The sequence below is a fragment of the Crocuta crocuta genome, unplaced genomic scaffold (genome assembly GCF_008692635.1).
Source record: "Crocuta crocuta isolate KB4526 unplaced genomic scaffold, BGI_CrCroc_1.0 scaffold168, whole genome shotgun sequence".
NCBI classification, from domain to species: Eukaryota; Metazoa; Chordata; class Mammalia; order Carnivora; family Hyaenidae; genus Crocuta; species Crocuta crocuta.
Window position 1 is genome coordinate 4,289,238 of NW_027532591.1, and position 20,922 is coordinate 4,310,159.

Below are 20,922 nucleotides of genomic sequence, written 5' to 3' on the forward strand. Positions count from 1 at the left end.
ACAGACACATGAATGGCACCCTGGATAGCCTGCAAAGTCACTCGCAACTCAAGGCTACAAGGCTTCAACAGTGCTTCACATAGTCATGGCAACTGTTCCTTTGGAGAAGGGAAGTCCTTGAAGGATGACTATTGGGAAAAGCGAAGTGGGAGAAAAGCTTGGCATTGGCCAGCACTACTGCTGTATTGCTAGCCTCCTCAGCCTCTCTGATTCTGAAGAAGACCATGGCACAGATGTTCCCTCTTCTCCCATCCCCATCCTTTCCACTGATTAGGGGCACAGTGTCCTGGGCCCTCCCTCTTATCTGACCTTCCCCCTCCCTGTGAGTTATACTTCATAAAGAAAGCTGTTAGTCATTCAGAGGTTGTACGTGTGGAGCTGTGCTGATTTCCACTGTATATTGAATCTTTACAAACTTGGACTAGATGTGCTCTTGACCTCTAGCCTGGGGATAAACCTTATGGGGAAGTCATATGTGGACTCACTCAGTATGACCAGGATGATCTTTCCAAAACATTAATCTGAACCTGTCGGTTTCCTGTTCAAATGCTATCACCTAGGGAATAAACTCCAAATTTCTTACCCCAACACACAAAATTCTTCATGACCTCTGCTCTTCCTATACCGCTCACTTACCTTCTCACTTTGGACATCTGTATTCTTTTCCTGGAATATTCTTATCTATTCATCCCCTGGCTCACTCCTGTTCATCTTACAAAATGTAGCATCTGTGTCAGAAACTCCAAGATCCCTTTCTTGGCTCCCCAAGGTGGGTCAGAGCCTTCTGTTGGGTTCCCAACAGCACTGGTGCTTCTCTTTATTGCTGCACATGTACATGATATTCTCACTGCTTCTTTACTGATCTTCCTCTCATCTGTGAGTTCTTTGAGGACAGGAGCCATGTCTGATTCACCCATATTTCCCTAGCATACAGCACAAGGCCTAGCACACATTAGGCCAGCAAATGTGGCCTAATGAATAATGAATGACTGAAGTGAATAAATGAATGAGGTGAATGAATTAATCTCATACCAATCTTGTACAGCATTGAAGGACTCCTCGTTGGTGATGTCATACATCAGAATGAAGCCCATGGCCCCACGATAATAGGCCGTAGTGATGGTCCGGTACCGCTCTTGCCCAGCTGTGTCCTGGGTAGGAAAAGGAGAGTTAGCATCCTAGAAAGTCTGCTTTTTTCCTAAAAAGTCCCCAGGAACAGGGGCACCTGGGTGGCTCAGTTGGTTGAGTGTCTGACTTCAGCTTAGGTCATGACCTCACAGTTTGTGAGTTCAAGCCCCATATCAGGCTCTGTGCTGACAGCTCAGAGTCTGGAGCTTGCTTCAGATTCTGTGTTTCCCTCTCTCTCTGCCCCTCCCCTGCTCACACTCTGTCTGTCTGTCTGTCTCTCTCTCAAAAAACAAAAAACAAAAGTTAAAAAAAAAGAAGTCCTCAGGAACAATTAACAAATAGCCCAAAGAATATTTAAGGATTACCAGTTTTAAAACAAATTTTTTTTTTAATGTTTTATTTATTTCTAGGAGACAGAGAGAGAGACAGCGTGAGCAGGGGAGGGTCAGAGAGAGAGGGAGTCACAGACTGAAACAGGCTCCAGGCTCTGAGCTGGCTGTCAGCACAGAGCCCGACGCGGGGCTCGAACCCACGAACCGCGAGATCATGACCTAAGCGAAAGTCGGACGCTTAACCGACTAAGCCACCCAGGCACCCCAAGGATTACCTATTATGTGTCTTATATTGTATGTGGCGAGTAGAATAAGTTTTTTAAAACCTCATAAAAATTAATAAGAAAATAATTGAGGGGTGCCTGACTGGCTCAGTCAGTAGAGCAGGCAACTATTGATCTCGGAGTCATGAGCTTGAGCCCCACATTGAGGGCAGAGTTTACTTAAAAAAAAAAAAAAAGAGGGGTTCCTGGCTGATTTAGTCAGTAAAGCATGTGACTTTAAAAAAAAATAAAACTAAGTCAATTAACATATAGTATAATAATGATTTAAAGAATAGAATTTAGTGATTCATCACTTACATATAACAGCCATTGCTCATCTCAACAAGTGTTTTCCTTAATGCCTCTTGTCCATTTAGCCCATCCCCACCCAGTACCTCTCCAGCAACCCTCAGGTTATTCTCTATATTTAAGAGTCTCTTATGGTTTATCTCCCTCTCTCTTTTTATTTTTGCTTTCATTATGTTCATCTGTTTTTTATCTTAAATTCCACAAATGAGTGAAGTCATATGATATTTGTCTTTCTCTGACAAATTTTGCATAGCGTAATATATTCTAGTTCCATCCATGTTGTTGCAAATGGCAAGATATCATTCTTTTTGATTGCCGAATAATTCTTTTTTTGTACATATATACCAGATCTTCTTTATCCATTCATCAGTAAATGGACATCTTGGCTCTTTCCATACTTTGGCTTTTGTCAATAGCACTGCAATAAACATTGGGGTGCATGTGTCCCTTCAAAACAGCACTCCAATATCTTTTGGATAAATACTAGAGCAATTGCTGGGCCATAGGCAATTTCTATTTTTAATTTTTTGAGGCACCTCCATACTGTTTTCTAGAGTGGTTGCACCAGTTTGCATTCCCACCAGCAGTGCAAAAGAAATCCTCTTTCTCTGCATCCTTGCCAACATCAGTTATTGCCTGAATTGTTAATGTTAGCCATTCTGAGAGGTGTGAGGTGGTATCTCATTGTGGCTTTGACTTGTAATTTCCTGATGATGAGCAATGTTGAGGATTTTTTCATGTGTCTGTTAGCCATCTGGATGGCTTCTTTGGAAAAGTGTCTATTCATGTCTTCTGTCCACTCCTTCACTGTATTATTCGTTTTTTGGGTGTTGAGTTTGATAAGTTCTTTATAGATTTTGAATATTAACTCTTTATCTGATATGTCATTTGCAAATATCTTCTCCCATACCATTGGTTGCCTTTTAGTTGTGCTGATTGTTTCCTTTGCTGTGCAGATTTTTACCTTGATGAGGTCCCAATAGTTCATTTTTTATTTGGTTTCCCTTGCCTCCAGAGACATATTGAATAAAAAGTTGCTGCAGCTGAGGTCAAAGGGTTCATTGTCTGTTTTCTCGTCTAGGATTTTGATGGCTTCCTGTCTTACATTTAGGTCTTTCATCCATTTTGAGTTTATTTTTGTGTATGATGTAAGAAAGTGGTCCAGGTTCATTCTTCTGAATGTCGCTGTCCAGTTTTCCCAACACCATTTGCTGAAAAGACTTTTTTCCATAAGATATTCTTTCCTGCGTTGTCAAAGATTAGTTAGTCATACATTTGTGGGTCCATTTCTGGGTTCTCTGTTCTGTTCCATTGATCTGTGTGTCTGTTCTTGTGCCAGTACCATACTGTCTTGATGATTGCAGCTTTGTAATACAGCCTAAAGTCTGGATTGTGAGGCCTCCAGCTTTGGTTTTCTTTTTCAGGACTGCTTTGGCTATTCAGGGTCTTTCTGGTTCCATACAAATTTTAGAATTGTTTGTTCTAGCTAAGTGAAGAATGCTGGTATTATTTTGCTAGGGATCGCATTGAACATGTAGATTGCTTTGGGTAGTATCAACATTTAAATAATATTTGTTCTTCCAATCCATGAGCATGTCTTTCCATTTTTTTGTGTCTTCTTCAATTTCTTTCATAAGCTTCCTATAGTTTTCAGTGTGTAAGTTTTACCTCTTTCATTAGGTTTATTCATAAGTATTTTATAATTTTTGGTACAATTGTAAATGGGGTTGATTCCTTGATTTCCCTCTCTATATATTCCTTGATTTCTGTATATTGATTTTGTATACTGTGACTTTGCTGAATTCCTGTATCATTTCTAGCAGTTTCTTGGTGGAGTCTTTTGGGTGTTGTATATAGTGTATCATGTCATCTTTGAAGAGTGAAAGTTTGACTTCCTCCTTGCCGATTTGGATGCTTTTTATTTCTTTGTGTTGTCTGATTGCTGAGGCTAGGACTTTCAACACTGTTTTAAAGTGGTGAGAGTGGACACCCCTGTCATGTTCCTGACCTTAGGGGGGAAGCTCTCAGTTTTTTCCCATTGAGAATGATAGTAGTGGTGGGTCTTTTGTATATGGCTTTTATGATCTTGAGGCATGATTCTTCTATCCCTACTTTCTTGAGCGTTTTTATCAAGAAAAGCTGCTGTATTTTGTCAAATGATTTCTCTGCATCTATTGAGAGGATTATGTGTTTCTTATCCTTTCTTTTTTTAATGTGATGTGTCACATTGATTGATTTGCAGATAGTGAACCAGTCCTGCATCCCAGGAATAAATTCCACTTGATCACGGTAAATAATCCTTTTAATATGTTGTTAAGTCTGGTTTGTTAGTATCTTGTTGAGAATTTTTGCATCCATGTTCACCAGGGAAATTGCTCTGTAGTTCTCTTTTTAGTGGGGTATTTGTCTGGTTTTGGAATCAAGGTAATGCTGGCCTTGTAGAAGAAGTTTGGAAGTTTTCTTCCATTTCTATTTTTTTAGAACAGTTTCAAAAGAATCAGTGTTAACTCCTCTTTAACTATCGGGTAGAATTCTCCTGGAAAGCCATCCGGCTCTGGACTCTTGCTTGTTGGGAGATTTTTGATTACTGATTAAATTTCTTTACTGGTGATAGGTCTGTTCAGATTTTCAATTTCTTCCTATCTCAGTTTTGGTAGTTTATATGTTTCTAGGAATTCATCCATTTCTTCATGATAGCCCAATTTGTTGGCATATAAATGCTCATAATATTCTCTTATTATTGTTTGTATTTCTGCTGTGTTGGTTGTGATCTCTCCTCTTTCATTCGTAATTTTATCTATTTGGGTCCTTTCCTTTTTCTTTTTGATCACACTGGCTAGGGGTTTATCAATGTTTGTAAATTCCTTCAAAGAACCAGCTCCTGGTTTCATTGATCTGTTCTACTGTTTTTTTTTTTTTTCAATACCATTGATTTCTTTTCTGATCTTTATTATTTCCCTTCTTCTGCTGGTTTTGGGTTTATTTGCTGGTCTTTTTCCAGCTCTCTTAGGTGTAAGGTTAGGTTTTGTATTTGAGACTTTTCCTTCTTTAGGAAGCCCTGAATTACTATATACTTTCCTCTTATGACTACCTTTGCTGCATCCTGGAGGTTTTGGGCTGAGGTGTTATAATTTTCATTGGTTTCCATGTACTTTAATTTCCTCTTTAATTTCTTGGTTAATCCATTCATTCTTTAGTAGAATGTTCTTTAATTTCCAAATAGTCCTGATTTTTCCAAATGTTTTCTTGTGATTGATTTTGAGTTTCATAGCATCGTGTTCTGAAAATATGTAAAGTATGATCTTTACTTGATCTTAGCCAAAAGGCTGAGAAGCGATGTGTAAAGTATGATCTTAATCTTTTTGTATTTGATGAAGCTGATTTGTATCCCAGTATGTGATCTATTCTGGAGAATGTTCCATGTGCACTAGAGAAAAATGTGTATTCTGCTACTGTAGGATGAAATGTTCTGAATATATCTGTTAAGCCCATCTGGTCCAGTGTAGCATGTGACTCTTGATCTCAGGGTCATGAGTCTGAGGCCCTATGTTAGGTGTAGAGGGTACTTAAAAAGTTTTTTTTTTTTTAGGTTTTTTTTTTTTTTTTTAATTTCTAGGAGAGAGAGAGACAGCGTGAACAGGGGAGGGTCAGAGAGAGAGGGAGTCACAGACTCTGAAACAGGCTCCAGGCTCCGAGCTGGCAGTCAGCACAGAGCCCGACGCGGGGCTCGAACCCACGAACCGGGAGATCATGACCTAAGCGAAAGTCGGACGCTTAACCGACTAAGCCACCCAGGCGCCCCAAAAAGTTTTTTTAAATAATAAAAAAATGTAAAAAGAAAATAATTGAAATTTCAACAGAAAATTGGGCAAGAAGAACAAAACTTCACAGAAGAAAGGCAAATGAATAATTATTATATAAAAAGATTTTAATTATTTTTAATTATAATTTCCATTATAGATGAGGATATAGTGAGATGAGTAACCTCACACCTTTTTCATGGAAACTTGACTCAGTCTTTCTCAAAATCAGTTTGGAAGTCTCAACTCCATTAAAAATATTTGCGCTTTTGTCCCAGAAATTTTCCTTCTAAAAACTTTACTACAAAATTAGAAAATCAGACCTATGCACAAAATATAATTGTTAAGACTCATGGGAAAGTGCTTGTATCTGTGATATAATATCAGTTTTGTAACTATATATGCAAAGAAGAAAACTGGAAAGAAGTACCTCAAAAGATTAATAGTAATAATCTCTGTATAAGAGTCAAGAATTACAGGGATTTTAATTTTTTTTTGTACTTTTATTTTCTCTACAATAAGCACATATTGCTCTTATATAAGGAGATACAAATATTTTTGTTTAAAAAGCAACCAACAAAATTCTTTTTTAATAATTTTTAAAAGTTCATTTATTGAGAGAGAGAGGGAGGGAGTGGGGAGGGGCAGAGAAAGAGAGAGAGAGAGAGAGAGAGAGAGAGAGAGAATCCCAAGCAGGCTCTACTCTATCAGCAGGGAGCCCAATGCAGAGCTCAAACTCACAAACTGTAAAATCATGACCTGAGCCAAGATCAAGAGTTTGATGTTTAACTGACTGAGCGACCTAGGTGCCCCAACCAACACAATTCTTTATCTCAAGCAGATCACAGTCTAGTTGGAAAGACAGACATGTGAGCCAGCAAACAAAAATAAGACCAATAGCAAAGGGTTATTGGAGCAAACTGAGATACTTCACAAATGTCCACATAGTCCTTATATGAAGGGCCAGCCAATCTTCTCTATTTCATTACAGTTTTAGAATGCATGATACTTGAGCATATATAAAACATTTCCTCATATACTAGCTAATTTAAATTATATATATTTTTAATTTTTTAATTTACATCCAAGTTAGTTAGCATATAGTGCAATAATGACTTCAGGAGTAGATTCTAGTGATTCATCCCCCATGTATAACACTCAGCACTCCCCCACAAGTGTCTTCCTTAATGCCCCTTACCCATTTAGCCTATCCTCCCCCACAACTCCTCCAGCAACACTCAGTTTGTTCTCTGTATTTAAGAGTCTCTTATATTTTGTCTCCCTCCCTGTTTTTATATTATTTTTGCTTCCCTTCCCTTATGTTCATCTGTTTTGTATCTTAAATTCCACATATGAGTTAAGTCATATGATATTCATTTTTCTCTGACTAATTTCACTTAGCATAATATCCTCTAGTTCCAGCCACGTAGTTGCAAATGGCAAGATTTCATTCTTTTTTTATTGTTGAGCAATACTCCATTATATATATTTACCACTCCTTATTTATCCATTCATCCATCGATGGACATTTGGGTTCTTTCTGTACTTTGGCTATTGTCAATAGTGCTGCTATGAACACTGGGGTGCATGTGCCCCTTTGAAGCAGCACACCTGTATCCCTTGGATAAATACCTAGTAGTGCATTTGCTGGGTTGTAGAGTAGTTCTAGTTTTAATTTTTTGAGGAAACTCCATACTGTTTTCTAGAGTGGCTGCACCAGTTTGCATTCCCACCAGGAGTGCAAAAGAGATTCTCTCCATATCCTTGCCAACATCTGTTGTTGCCTGAGTTTTATTTTAGCCTTTCTGACTGGTGTGTGGTGGTATCTCACTGCAGTTTTGATTTGTATTTCCCTGATGATGAGCATTTTTTCATGTGTCTGTTAGTCATCTGGATGTCTTCTTTGGAGAAGTGTCTATTCACTAGCATTTACATTTTATAGTTGAGAATGCAAAAATGCAGCCAGGGTAAGTGGCTTTCCCAAGGTCACAAAGCTGGAGACAAAAGCTATGCCTTAAATCCAGGACCTCTGATACCACTAAACCTCAATCAATTAAGGATTGATCCACAAGTTTTTACTGAACTCCAGCATGCCATTATTTGTGTATATGCTGCATCTGTTATCCACACACTTCAGAAAAACCCTATAGGATATGTATGATTACTCTATTTTACTCCAGATAAGGAGACTGAGGCCTAGGAAGATTGCCAGTAAGTGTCAAAATTGGAACTCAAAATAAGTGTATCTGAGGGGCACCTGGGTGGCTCAGTCAGTTGAGCGTCCAACTTCAGCTCAAGTCATGATCTCGCGATTTGTGAGTTTGAGCCCCATAGAAGGCTCACTGATGTCAGAGTATAGCCTCCTTTGGGTCCTCTGTCCCCCTCTCCCTACCCCTCCCCACTTGCGCTCTCTCAAAAACAAGTAAACATTAAAAAAATAAGTCTATCTGACTCCTACACTCATTACAACTTACACCTTAGCCATGAACCATACTTTGTGTGATATAAAAATGGACAAGACACTATCCCTGACCTGAGGAAGTCTCAGTAAAAGTGTAGAAGTAGCTAATGCTAATGAGGAGCATTATACTGATAACTAGCAATATGTGGCAATATGTCATTAGTTACAGATAAGCAGTATAAAGAAAATGTGTCACACAATGGAGCACCTGGGTAGTTCAGTCAGTTAAGGGTCTGACTCTTGGTTTCAGCTCAGGTCATGATCTCATAGTTTGTGAATTTAAGCCCAATGTCAGGCTCAGGGCTCACAATGCAGACCCTGCTTCAGATTCTCTCTCTCCCTCTCTCCTTGCCCCTCCCACCTTGTGCACACATGATCTCTCTCTCTCTCTCTCTCAAAATAAATAAACAAACAAACAAAAAAGAAAATGTGTCACACAAGACACAAGTCAGCTAAGAAACATGGTGGTTTGGGGTAATTATAGAAGATGTCAAAGCAGAGATAGTGTATCAGATAGGATATACTGAGTTATTCAGTAACAAAGCAATCCCCAAATCTCAGCAGCTTAAATGAGGTTTTGTTTTTCACTATTGCTACCTATCTATTAACAGTTGGCTGGGTGCTCTGCTTTTTGTCTTCCATATTCCAAGAAAAAGATTGACAGAGCAGCTACCAGAAGGGGGAAAGTGTGTGTGAGTCATGTGTTGGCTCTTAAAACTTCCACTTCTCCCATTTCGCTAGCCAAAGCAAGTCACACACCCACATCCAAAAAAAAAAAAAAAAAAAAAAAAATGCAATCTTATAATATGCCCACAAGGAGAATCATAAATGTGGTAGACAGCGTACTCCCACTAATGGAATTTGTACCAAGTCCAGAAGCATTGGCCTGAAGATGTGCTTATTTGACAATAGTAGGAGGATAACAGGGACTTTTCTTTCTTTCTTTCTTTTTTTATTTGAGAGAGAGAGAGAGCAAGTGAGTGAGCAAGCAGGGGAGAGGGACACAAGGGGGGGAGAGAGAGAGAGAGAGAGGGAGAAGATGAGGGAGAGAGAGACAGAGAATGAATCCTAAGCAAGCTCCCATGCTCAATACAGAGCCCAATGCTCAGTCCCATAATCATGTGATCATGACCTGAGCTGAAATCAAGCGTTGGACACCTAACCAACTGAGCCACCCAGGCACCCCATCAGGGACTTTTCTAAAGAAGGATTTTCCAAGAAGTGAAGGGAAGGAAAACTATTTTGGCAGAATAAGAGTTTTTGCCATTGAGTACTCCAAAAAACTGATAGCAGAGAGTAAGATGCAGGGCTCAAACTCATGAACCATGAGATATGACCTGAGCTGAAGGCAGAGGCTTAATCTGCTGAGCCACCCAGGTACGCTTGGACTTTATCTTTTAAAATAAAAGATTTTGAGGCAGGGGATTAACATAATTAGATATGAACTTTATTTAGAAAGATTACTCTGGCTGTGATATGGGGAATGGACTGGAAGAAGAGATGGGAAGCAGGAAGGCTAGTTAGAAGATCTTTGCAGTAGTTCAAGTGAGTCCAAATAAGGATTTAAACTTAGAGTGGTAGCAATAGAATGCAGTCAGAACAGATTCATGAGGTATTTAAGAGATGAATTATAGGGTATGGTGATGAATTAGAGGTGACGTGATAAGAAATCAAAGATAACAGTTATGTTTCTGGCAAGGCTCATTTTCTCCATGTCCTCAGCAATTCAGCTCTGGCCTAGACTTGCACAACCTTACTCAGCAAAATAAAATCTGTACTTACTATACCCAACATCTTTGGGGAGCATATAAATCTCCATCTCTTCCTTGTTGAGCATGGTCTTTGGGTGTCTTACTCTTCACCTCAAGCAGCTTATCAGAGTATCCTTTCTGACCACATACAATACTTCTTCCTAAGAGTTCTGGCAGAAGTTCTTTCTAAAAGTTCTCCAGTTCATAAATGAGTGAGTAGATGAATGAATGACTGAAGAGATGGATGAGTAAGTGAACACATAACACTGGGAATTTTAGGCACTACTGAGAGAAAATCAGCTTGTATACCTATGAAATACGTCAACAGTATTTGATCCACGCCACCCTCCTTGTGTCTGCTTCCTGAGCTCCTATACTACAGATGAGACTCCTCCTACCCATCTGCACACCAGGCCCCAAATCTTGTGCTATAGGTTTTAGAATTAAGTCACCCATCTAGACTAGTGATTTAAAGGCTCAGGCAGGATTTCTGAGCAGCTGCACTGCTAGCAGGTCTCAGCTCTACTCACTCTATGTTGTATCACTTTCCTGTGAGAGTTTTGAGTCCCCCATCTCTGACTGGAGCCTGGCCCTGTGCCCCAGCTCTTTGACAGGTGAGTCCTGTCACTCAATTGATGCCCAATTAATTAGAAATCTTGGTATTGGGGGTGTTCAGTAAGTAGAACATGCAACTCTTGATCTTGGGGTCATGAATTTGAGCCCCACATTGAGTGTAGAGGTTACATAAAATAAAATAAAATAAAATAAAATAAAATAAAATAAAATAAAATAAGATAAGATAAGATAAAATAAAATAAATCCTAGTATGGAATAATAAATGGCCTGGACATAGAACCAGTTTCATCCCTGTGCTCCTAGTGCCTAGCACAGGGCTGTGCACACAGCAGGGATTCAACCATCACTTGCTAAACGAAAGGCTACATAGTCTTGAGACTTAGGGTGGTCTCTGGAGTTAGACTTCTGGGTGTGAGTCATTGTTCTACCACTTACTATGTTACTATGGGAGGCAGGCTTTTAAATGCCTCCTCATGATCACTGTCTCCTGGTATGTATGTTCTTGTGTAATCTTTACCTTGGGCAATTTGCCTTGTTGAGCCTTAGTCTCTTCATCTATAAAGTGGGAATAACAACAATATCTACTTCACAAAGTTATTGTGAACATTAAGAAAGTTATTATACCTAAAATGCTTAGAAAAGTTCCTAGTACATAGTGAGTTCCATAAAAGCGTCAGTTACTATTTTTGCACTTCCAGAGTTAGCCCCAGGAACCAGGCCAGCTTCCCAGAGTCTGGCCAGCTGGAGTAGACGAGTTTCATGCTATGTGACACTTCCCACTCATTCAATCCTGCTGAGGGCTCCCTCCAGCCAGAGTCTCAATATGATGTTTCCCTCAAAGAGTAGCAAATGGCCTGATAGAAAGGGAATGGATGAGTGTAAAAGTTGAGCAGGTCTTGGTCTGACTCCCAGCTCTGCCATTCATCAATTGTGTGCTTTTGGAAAGTTTGGTTTTTTCATCTCTCTGAGATTCAGTTTCCTCACATCTGGAGTAGAATAATAGGGGGGTGATGGGCATGGAGGAGGGCACTTGTGGGGATGAGCACTGGGTGTTATATGGAAACCAACTTGACAATAAACTAGTTTAAAAAAAAAAAGAAATATTAATGCCTACTTTGTAGGTTGTTTGCAATTAAATAAGATTTTTTTTAAATGTCTAGCTCATAATAGGTACTCAAATATGGGAGTACATATCATTTTCATTATTACTTAACCCTTCTAAGCCTTAGTTTTCTCATTTGTAAAGTGATGATAATACCAACCTTAAAGTGGTTGTGTTAAGGAGTACAGATAAGCTATTTGTAGAGCCTGGCTGAGTGCCAGGCACATAGTAGGTGTCCAATAAAGTCCATAGTAGTTCCTGATATTACTGTTGATATTGTTGTTATTGTCATTTCCCTTGAAGAGAAGCAAGGTTGGAAACAACAATCCAGCCCTCACTATGCTGTGCTTAATGGAAAGTAGCCCAGAGAACTGTTCCTGAACCTCTCTCTCTCTTCCTCTCTCTTTTATTTTTAAAAATCACTTCAACAAACATTGATTCCCCTCCCACTGGTGAGAGTCAGAAATAGAACCAAAGAGGAGACAGGAAGGAGGAGAAAGAGGCATGACTCACTGGCTACTTGAGGAAGGAGACAATGTCATCAAGAGCAATCAATTTACTTCTATGAAGCAGGCATTCATTGAGCTCTTTATATGAGCAGAGCATTATGCCAGAGTGGACACAAGGGTGAGCAAGCTGCCACCCTGACCTCTAGAAGCCCCATGTGGCAGACAGACATATAGGTAAAGGGGAAAGAAGCTAACATCAACCGAACACCTACTCTGTGCCCAGCATTTTGGTAAATGTTTTATATGTGGGATCTCACTTATTATTTATAGTAACAAAATAAGACTGTTAGTTGAGAATTATTATAGGCCAGGCACCATACTAAGCATTTTTCCTATTTTACTTAATTACCAAATAACCTTGAAACACTGTTATCTCTATTAGCAGATGAGAAAAAAGTTAAATAATTTGCCTAAGATCTTGCAACCAGTTCGTGCCAGACTGAGATTCAAACCTAGGTCTGTCTGATTCCAAGGCCTCTGCCTTTCCCAGGATTCCCTTTATTCTACATCATTTCTCTTAATTGTTACAGCAGGCTAAAGCAGGACAAATTTGAGTCTCCACTTTATACATAAATTAACTGAGGATCACAGAAGTTAAGTAAATTGCTAGAGTTACAAGCTATAAGGGGTCAGAGTCAGGATTCAAATCCTGTCTTTTGACCACAGCCCGTGCATTTTCAACACAACCTATAGCTCAACCAGACCATGTATTCTTTTTTTTTTTTTTTCAACTAGTTTATTGTCAAATTAGTTTCCACATAGACCATGTATTCTTGATCCCCTTCTGCCTCCTAGGACAGAACCAACCTACTCTGCAGTCCCCCCACACCACTGCCCCCAGAGAGGAGGTCTTCTAAGGCTTCCTGGGGTGAACAATCTCCCCTCCACCAGAGGGTAAGGCTGGAAATTACCCACAGAGCTTAAATGGAATCACATGTGTCTGGCGCACAGGTGCTCAACCAATATTAGTTATCTTCTTTAGCTCCCACTGAATCATCAAACCACACAGACTCTTCATTTCTTTCTGGAGTTTCCTCATGGTCGCCCACACATGCCATACTCATTTCTGCTCCATATTTCTGTTCATGCTACTCTCTGCCACATATGCCCTCTCCCAGTCCCTCCACTTGTCTTGACTACCAGATTGTTGAATTCTAAAGTTAAAAGTAAACCTTAAATATTATTCAACTTACCCTCTCGTTCAAAATAGGAATTCATTCCACAGCATACTCATATTGAGTGTTTCTAATGTTGGATACCCACCACCTTAAAAGGCAGACATTCCACTGATGGACAGTTTTGATTATTAGAACATTTCTTCCTTCTCTTGAGCTGAAATCTGTAAGTGGTAATTTCTATCCATTGATTTGATTCTGTTTTCTGGAGACACAAAGAATAAATCTAATTTTTCACTCATGTGGCAGCCCTCCCAAAATTTAAATCCTATGTTTGTTTAGCATTTAGAGATTATAAAGTTTGTTCTTATGATCTCAGTTAATTCCCAAAAAAATCCTATGAGAGAAGAACCAAATTGCCATTTCACAACAGAGGCAGCTGACACTTGCAGAGATGAAAGACAGTGAATGATGGAAAGGGCCTTAAATAAAACCAGTTCTTTTGGCTCCAAGAGACCATGGCTCTTTGCACAAGGCTACATATCTGTTTTAAATCACCTATCACAGGGACCTTGACAATTAGCAGAATAACCAGAACAGTGACCGGAACTTGAAACTGTTTCACGTGGGGAACAACTACAGGATGGAACAACAACTTAGTACTGTAAGAAATGGTATCTATTTCTGCTATCTTCAAATATCTAATGTGCTTAACAGGTTTTCCTCTTTTACATATCTTTTCTTTCAAATCTTCACTAGGTGCTGATTCTGTGGTTAGTGTCCACTAGATCCTAAAGATCAAAGGACGAGTACAACACAATACTTGCTCGAAGATTGCTTTGGAAGGTAAACATGAGTCGGATGGGATTCTGAAGCTGGAGAGGCTATTCCCGTAAAGCCCTCCTAGTGCTTTTCCTTGAGGCAACACTCTTCCTTTAGAGCTTAGCTCAGCTCAGCAGAGAAGCTTCCCTGACCATTCTGGCAAAGTCAAGTCCTCCAATTACTGCTGTCCTGGCACCATGTACTTCTCCTTTGTAGCACTCATCCCCACTCTAATTCTGTACTTATTTGTGTAATTATTTGATTAAAATTCTGACTCCCCTGCCAAACTGCAAGTGCCACAAGAACAGGATGTCTGGTTTTGCTTACTATTGTGTCTCGGTGCCTGGCACAGCACTAGCACATAAGGTGGGGGAGATTTCCAGTAAATACTTGTTGAAAGGATGAATTTATTGGGTGTCTGCAACATTTTCGATAAAGCACACTGAAATGTCAGATGGGTCTTTCTAAAATCCAAATCTCATCATTTCCCTGTTGGTGTAAATCCCTTCTCTGGCCTCCCACAGCACACACCATAGGGTCCAAACTTCTCAGTAGAACATACAGAGTGTTCAGGATCTAGCTCAGTCTTCCCTTCCAGTTCCTTCCTTTTCATACCTCCACTGAACCCACCGAGTTCCCGTTTTGCCTAACTACTGTGGGCCTTTTGCTGATATGCAGATGTTTGCCTGGAATCCCCTTCTCTTTCATTCAAAGGTCACATCCTCTCTGAAGCTTTTCCTGACCTCTCATCCCCTGACAAAGTAACTTCCCTTCCTGCCCTTTCATGGTTTGGCATTTTGTCCCTGGACATATCACATTTATTATAGTTACTGGTTTTTTCTCTTTCTCCTCTTTCAGATTATGAGCATCTTGAAACCCAATCACATATTTAGCTAAATCCCAGGCCCTTGATTATAGCACTTGGGACACGGTAGGCACTTAATAAGAATGCTGAATGAAACTCAAGGGCTGACCGTGAAAACTCATTGCTAACCTCAAGATTGGTTAGAAAAGGGTCTATGAGATCATACAAACCACATCCTCTTACTGGTCCTTTCCATGTTATATAGATAAGCAGGAGGCCCAGAGCAGTGACACAACCTGGAAGGTCACAGAACTAGTAAGAGGTTGTTTATGGGGCCTCCATCCCTGGATACTGCCCTGTTGTATACCTTCTCCTCCAGGCCAGACTCCTCCCTCCCTCCCATTCAATTCACTTCCTCTGGGCCCTGTTGGGAGACAGAAATAATGAGCACAGGGAGGCGGTAAGGAGAGCTTCTGGGTTGGTTCTCCCCACACCCCACATTCTGACCCACACCTGTCAAGCTCCAAGCCCTTTGTATTTTGCAGCAGCAGAGAGCGAAGGCATTGTGTCCCATGGGAGTGGGAGGAAACCAGAGGCAGAGAGGTTTTCAGAGATTCTATGGAGCCTGAGAGAAGCAGAGGACTGAGGAATGGAAAAAGTGATCCCTCAGAGCTGGCTTGGTGTTGCACCCATCTGTCCTCAGCAGTACAGACCACACTGTAGAGCAGTGTAAACTGTGTTTACAGTTTATAAACATTTTGTTACATCATCTCATTGGATCCTAACAATGACCTTGGATGCAGAATGTTTAGAGCCAGAAAAATCAATCTTAGCTTATACAGTCTGACTCCTTTATTTTGCAGGTAGGGAAATTGAGACCTAGAAAGGTACAGTGACTTTCCCAAAGTCATATGCCTACTTGCTTTTTGGCTAGTCTAAGACTCAAATCCAACTATTCAGACTCCACATGATGTTCTTTTCAACATACCATGTATTATTGTCACTACTGGTTTACAGGTGAGAAAATTAAAGTCTAAGGGCGTATAGGTAGTAACTGATAGATCCCTGAGGGCACAGGGCAGGAAAGAGGTCACTAGAATCCAACACTAGGGATTATAAAGCACTTCCCTGCTCGCTGTAATCCTATCTAACTTTGAGGTCCAGGTCAAAGGGCACCTATTCCGGAAAGTTCTTTGGGATCTAGCATCAAAATGTGTCATCAAGCAAATCAGAGAACTCTAGATGCTGGTNGTCCTACATTTAAAAAAAAAAAATGTGTCATCATTCCTTCTGGGCTGCCACAGAATGTACTTGGGACTTTATTTTAGTGGCAGTAGAGCACAGAACATTAGAGCTAGAAGACCCTTACAAGAATAATCAATTCCACAAATATTTACTAATTTACCACAAATATTTCACTATGTCAGTGACAAAGACCCATGTAATCCCTGCTCTGGGAATTCTCAGTCTAGTGGGAAGCTACCTCATATGTGACAAATCCTATGATAGATACATATAGGGTCAACTCCCTCATTTTGCAGATGAGAAGCCAAGGCCCAGAGAAATGGGTGCCCTGGATTCTTACTTTTGGCACTAATCTCTTACACAAAACCCTCAAACACTCAAAACTCAAAACCTCTCAAGGGTATAACTATCGATTTCCACATTTTACTTCAAGCAGATAAACCAAAGATCATAGGACTTCCTTTCATTGCTCCTCAATGTATCTGGCATGTCTTTGTGTTCAATAAATATTTATTTTATTTTAGAAAGAGAGAGAGCACACAAGCAGGGGCAGAGAGAGAGAGAAAGAGAGAGAATCTTAAGCAGGTTACGCACTCAGGGCAGAGCCCAATGCAGGGCTGGATCCCACAACCCTGGTATCATGCCTGAGCCAAAACCAAGAGTCAGATGTTCAACTGAGCCACCCAGATGCTCCAATAAATTTTTTTATTTTTGAATGAATGGCTCATAGCACCTGTATCAGGGATTTGTTTCCACTCCCATCTGTATCTCCTCACTTAGACTGTGGTTTAGGGGCTGTGTCTCTCATTTCTGTACCTTCTGCAATGTCTAAAGTAGTACCTGGTAACTGGCAAGTATTCAAAAATACTAAATGAACAAAGAAATGAATGAATAAGAGAAGGGCAGATAATAATGTGGTCTCTCTGTTGCCCTAAATAACAAAGATGGCATCCCCCCCACACACATTCCTCTTCTTGAAACCCTGCCTTTCCTCAGCGTCACCTCGCTTCACCAATATGTTCTCTTTATCTCTCCTTGTTCCTGCTCTGTCTTTACACTAGCTCTTTATCCTCCCCTGGACCTCTCACTTCCAAGTTTCAGGTGGAAATTACTAATTATTTGCTGAACCTCTCCACTTAGTCTGAATGCCTTTATTTTTTATTTATTTATTTATTTTTAATGTTTTTATTTATTTCTAGGAGAGAGAGAGAGACAGTGTGAGCAGGGGAGGGTCAGAGAGAGAGGGAGTCACAGACTGAAACAGGCTCCAGGCTCTGAGCTGGCAGTCAGCACAGAGCCTGACGCGGGGCTCGAACCCACGAACCGCGAGATCATGACCTAAGCGAAAGTCGGACGCTTAACCGACTAAGCCACCCAGGCGCCCCTCTGAATGCCTTTAAAATGTACATAGTTGACTATTAATTATGACTTATTTCTGGGACGCCTGGATGGCTCATTTGTTGGGCTTCCAACTCTTGGTTTCAGCTCAGGTCATGGTCTCATGGTTCATGGGCTCGAGCCCCAAATCAGGCTCTGCATTGGCAGCATGGAGCCTGCTTGGGATACTTTCTCCCTCTCACTCTTCCCCTCTCCTGTTCAAGCACATGTGTGCATGCACCATTCTCTCTCCTGCTCTCAAAATAAATAAACCTTAGGGAAAAAACTATGACCTATTTCATTTGTGTCTTCTCTAGCTCATAAGCTCTTATCAGCACTTAGCACAGATCTGAGCATGTAGCAGGTATTTTAAAGATACCTGCTGAATGAACATCTTCCATAAAACCTCAGTGCTTTGGCACAGACAAATTTAGCATCAGAGTGGGCAACCCATTTCCTCTTCACCCTTTTTGCCTCCAAATTGACATCAGCACCATTCAGAGCATTCTCAGAAGTCTCTCAGAGGAATTTACTTAATTTACTTCCTGTATCCTTTAGGTGACTCACCCAACTCTCCTTCAGGATAGCAAGGGGTGGGGGAAGAAGTGGGGTAGGAGAGGGCTAGGAGAAAAAAGAGAAGATTGGAACAAGATTATACTCAGTACATTCCCAGGCCACAGCAAGTAAAAGGAAATGAGAGTCAGACCTTGTACTGAGACATTGCCAATGATAAAAATAGGAACCTTGCCAAACAATTTGCAGAAAACAAATGATTAATAAATATATAGATGATTGTTCAATATGTAATGCAATTTGAAATGACGAGATACTATTTTTAACCTATTGAATTAGTTAAAGTTACACATAATATTCCATGCTGGCAGAGATAGCGTGAAATAGGAATTTCACTAATGTAAATCTATTTAAAGGAAATAATCTAAAACCTAGGAAAAGTTTTACACACAAGGATTATCACTGATCACTGTGACATGATTCATAACAGCCCCAAACTGAAAAGTAATGAAATATTCAAACCATAGAGAACACCTAAACTTTGAGAAACCAGAGATTGTGCCTCATCCTTTTACCACTGTTTAGAGTACTCAGCACATGTAAGTGCAACAAATATTGTTGAACGCATGAATTAAGTGGATCTTGGTGCATCCTCCTTACAATGTACAATGAAGTCATTAAAAACAAATTCATGGGGTGCCTGGGTGGCTCATTCGGTTAAGTGTCCAACTTTGGCTCAGGTCATGATCTCACGGTTTGTGGGTTCGAGCCCCGTGTCGGGCTCTGTGCTGACAGCCAGCTCAGAGCCTCGAGCCTGCTTCAGATTCTGTGTCTCCCTCTCTCTCTGACCCTCCCCTGCTCACACTGTCTCTCTCTCGTTCTCAGAATTTAAAAAAAAAGCATTTAAAAATTTTAAAAACAAATTCATAAAGACTTTCTAATAATATTAGCTATATTTTTGCTATAATGTTACATTTTTAAAAAACAGGATATGAAATTGAATATACAGTGTGACTTCAATTATGATAAAAACTAATAGAAAAGAAACTGGAAAGAAACCAACCAAAACAACAATAATGTTTTTTTCTTAACGCTTGAATGTAATCTTATTTTTTAAAATAGGCATATATCACTTTTATAATTAAGAAAAATTAAGCCCATAGTAAGCAGTGGCAGTTGCTTTTAATAGTCCAGGGAAAACAAAATATGGAGAAAACATGGAGGATAAATCATAAGTTGATAACTGTTGTAGATGATGGATTATGCAATGCATGTAATAGGTAGTCTCCCCATTTGACTGCATGTTTGAAATTTCCCGTAATAAACAGCTTAAGAAAAAAAAAAGTAAAGCCTGAAACACCATGGTGTCCAGGGAGAGTACAAGCAGTTCCATTTTTACTGAAGTATAAATTACTCAGAAGGATTCTAAGATGTCCACTTTTTCACACTTTAGCATCTCTGAAATAAGAACATAATTTACAATTGATAGCATTTTAGATTCTCTGAAACACGGTAGTTAAAATACAAGGTGAGGGAGGAATTAGGAAGTGATGCTGGAGCTACCTAGATCATCAAGGTCTTGAATGCCAGCCTAGGGGCTTGGACACTGTCTTGAAGAGAACAGGCAGCCACTGAGGGGTTTGTGGTGCCCAACATTGGGCCTATCACCTGGAAGACTTTCAGTAAGTATGTGCTAAATGGTGAGGCCACTGAGGATGGGGACACTGCTGCTTATGCCAAGGGCCTGGGAAATTGCCCTTTATGGGACAAGTGCTTGTGGCCTTGCTCTGATATCCTTCCTATCATCTCATTAGTTCCAATTCTCTTCAGCTCTGCAGGGCAGAACCATTAGGTTGTCTGATAAAATTGTCCCTTTTCCTCCAATCCCCCATGATACTCCCATTTTCCTGAAAGTAAGAATCATTTCTCCAGAACGTGAGCCCGCATCACAGCTAAATAGCTGATGTGAGTGTCCGCAGGCCTGGGTTTCACAGCACCTTCTGACATGACATTTGAATCCCCAAAACTCAGCTTGGAACCTGGCCAGAGACCTTCGTATGAACTCATTTCCAAACAGACACAAAGAATTAAAATATAGATGGCAGATAAGAGATTAGAATGAACTCCTCAGGAGGTGCTGAGTCAATTAAGTGTTGGACTGTTGACTGTGGCTCAGGTCATGATCTCACAGTTCATGAGTTCAAGCCCCAACTCAGGCTCCTTGCTGACAGCATAGAGCCTGCTTCGGATTCTCTCTCCCTCCGTCTCTTTCTCTCTCAAAATAAACTAAACTAAAAAAAAAGAAAAAAGAAAAAAGAATGAACTCCCCAAGACTTCTAAGACTTCGCTGGAAAGGTAGTCCAGTATTTCTGCCCCACCCTGAGCTGTGCTTTCCCTTGGTTTCATAGCTGCTTTCTTCGGGGAGCTGGCCGGAGTCACCATAGCAGACAAAGTCCTTTGAGGATCATTTGCATACAGGTGCCTGAGTGTTCTAAAAATAGGACAAACACAAAGTAAATGCCTTGAAATTTATTTACAAAGGAGGGGAGACAATTATCTGAAGAGGGAGGGAAAACTGTCAGAGGTGGCCTGACAATAGTAAGGGAGCCACGTGGTGCAGGCTGGGAGTCAGGAGGCCTGGGTATGATTTAATTCTACCACTAACTTGCTTTGTGGGGTTATAAATATGCCCCACTTTGGGCCTTGGTTTTCCATATTTAAAACAGGGACATTAGGGGCGCCTGGGTGGCTCAGTCAGTTAAGTGTTCGACTTCAGCTCAGGTCACAATCTCGCAGTTCATGGGTTCAAGCCCC

The 20,922-nt window shown here is 40.4% G+C and overlaps 1 protein-coding gene across 1 annotated transcript in view; it reads right to left on the reverse strand.

Annotated features, from left to right (window-relative positions):
* The window catches only part of RAB3B (RAB3B, member RAS oncogene family), a 70,628-nt gene that overhangs the window by 17,284 nt on the left and 32,422 nt on the right, over positions 1–20,922 (reverse strand). The window contains exon 3 of the mRNA XM_077779802.1: positions 1,033–1,151. Within this exon, the coding sequence (XP_077635928.1) occupies positions 1,033–1,151 (119 nt within the window). The remainder of the gene's footprint in view (positions 1–1,032; positions 1,152–20,922) is intronic.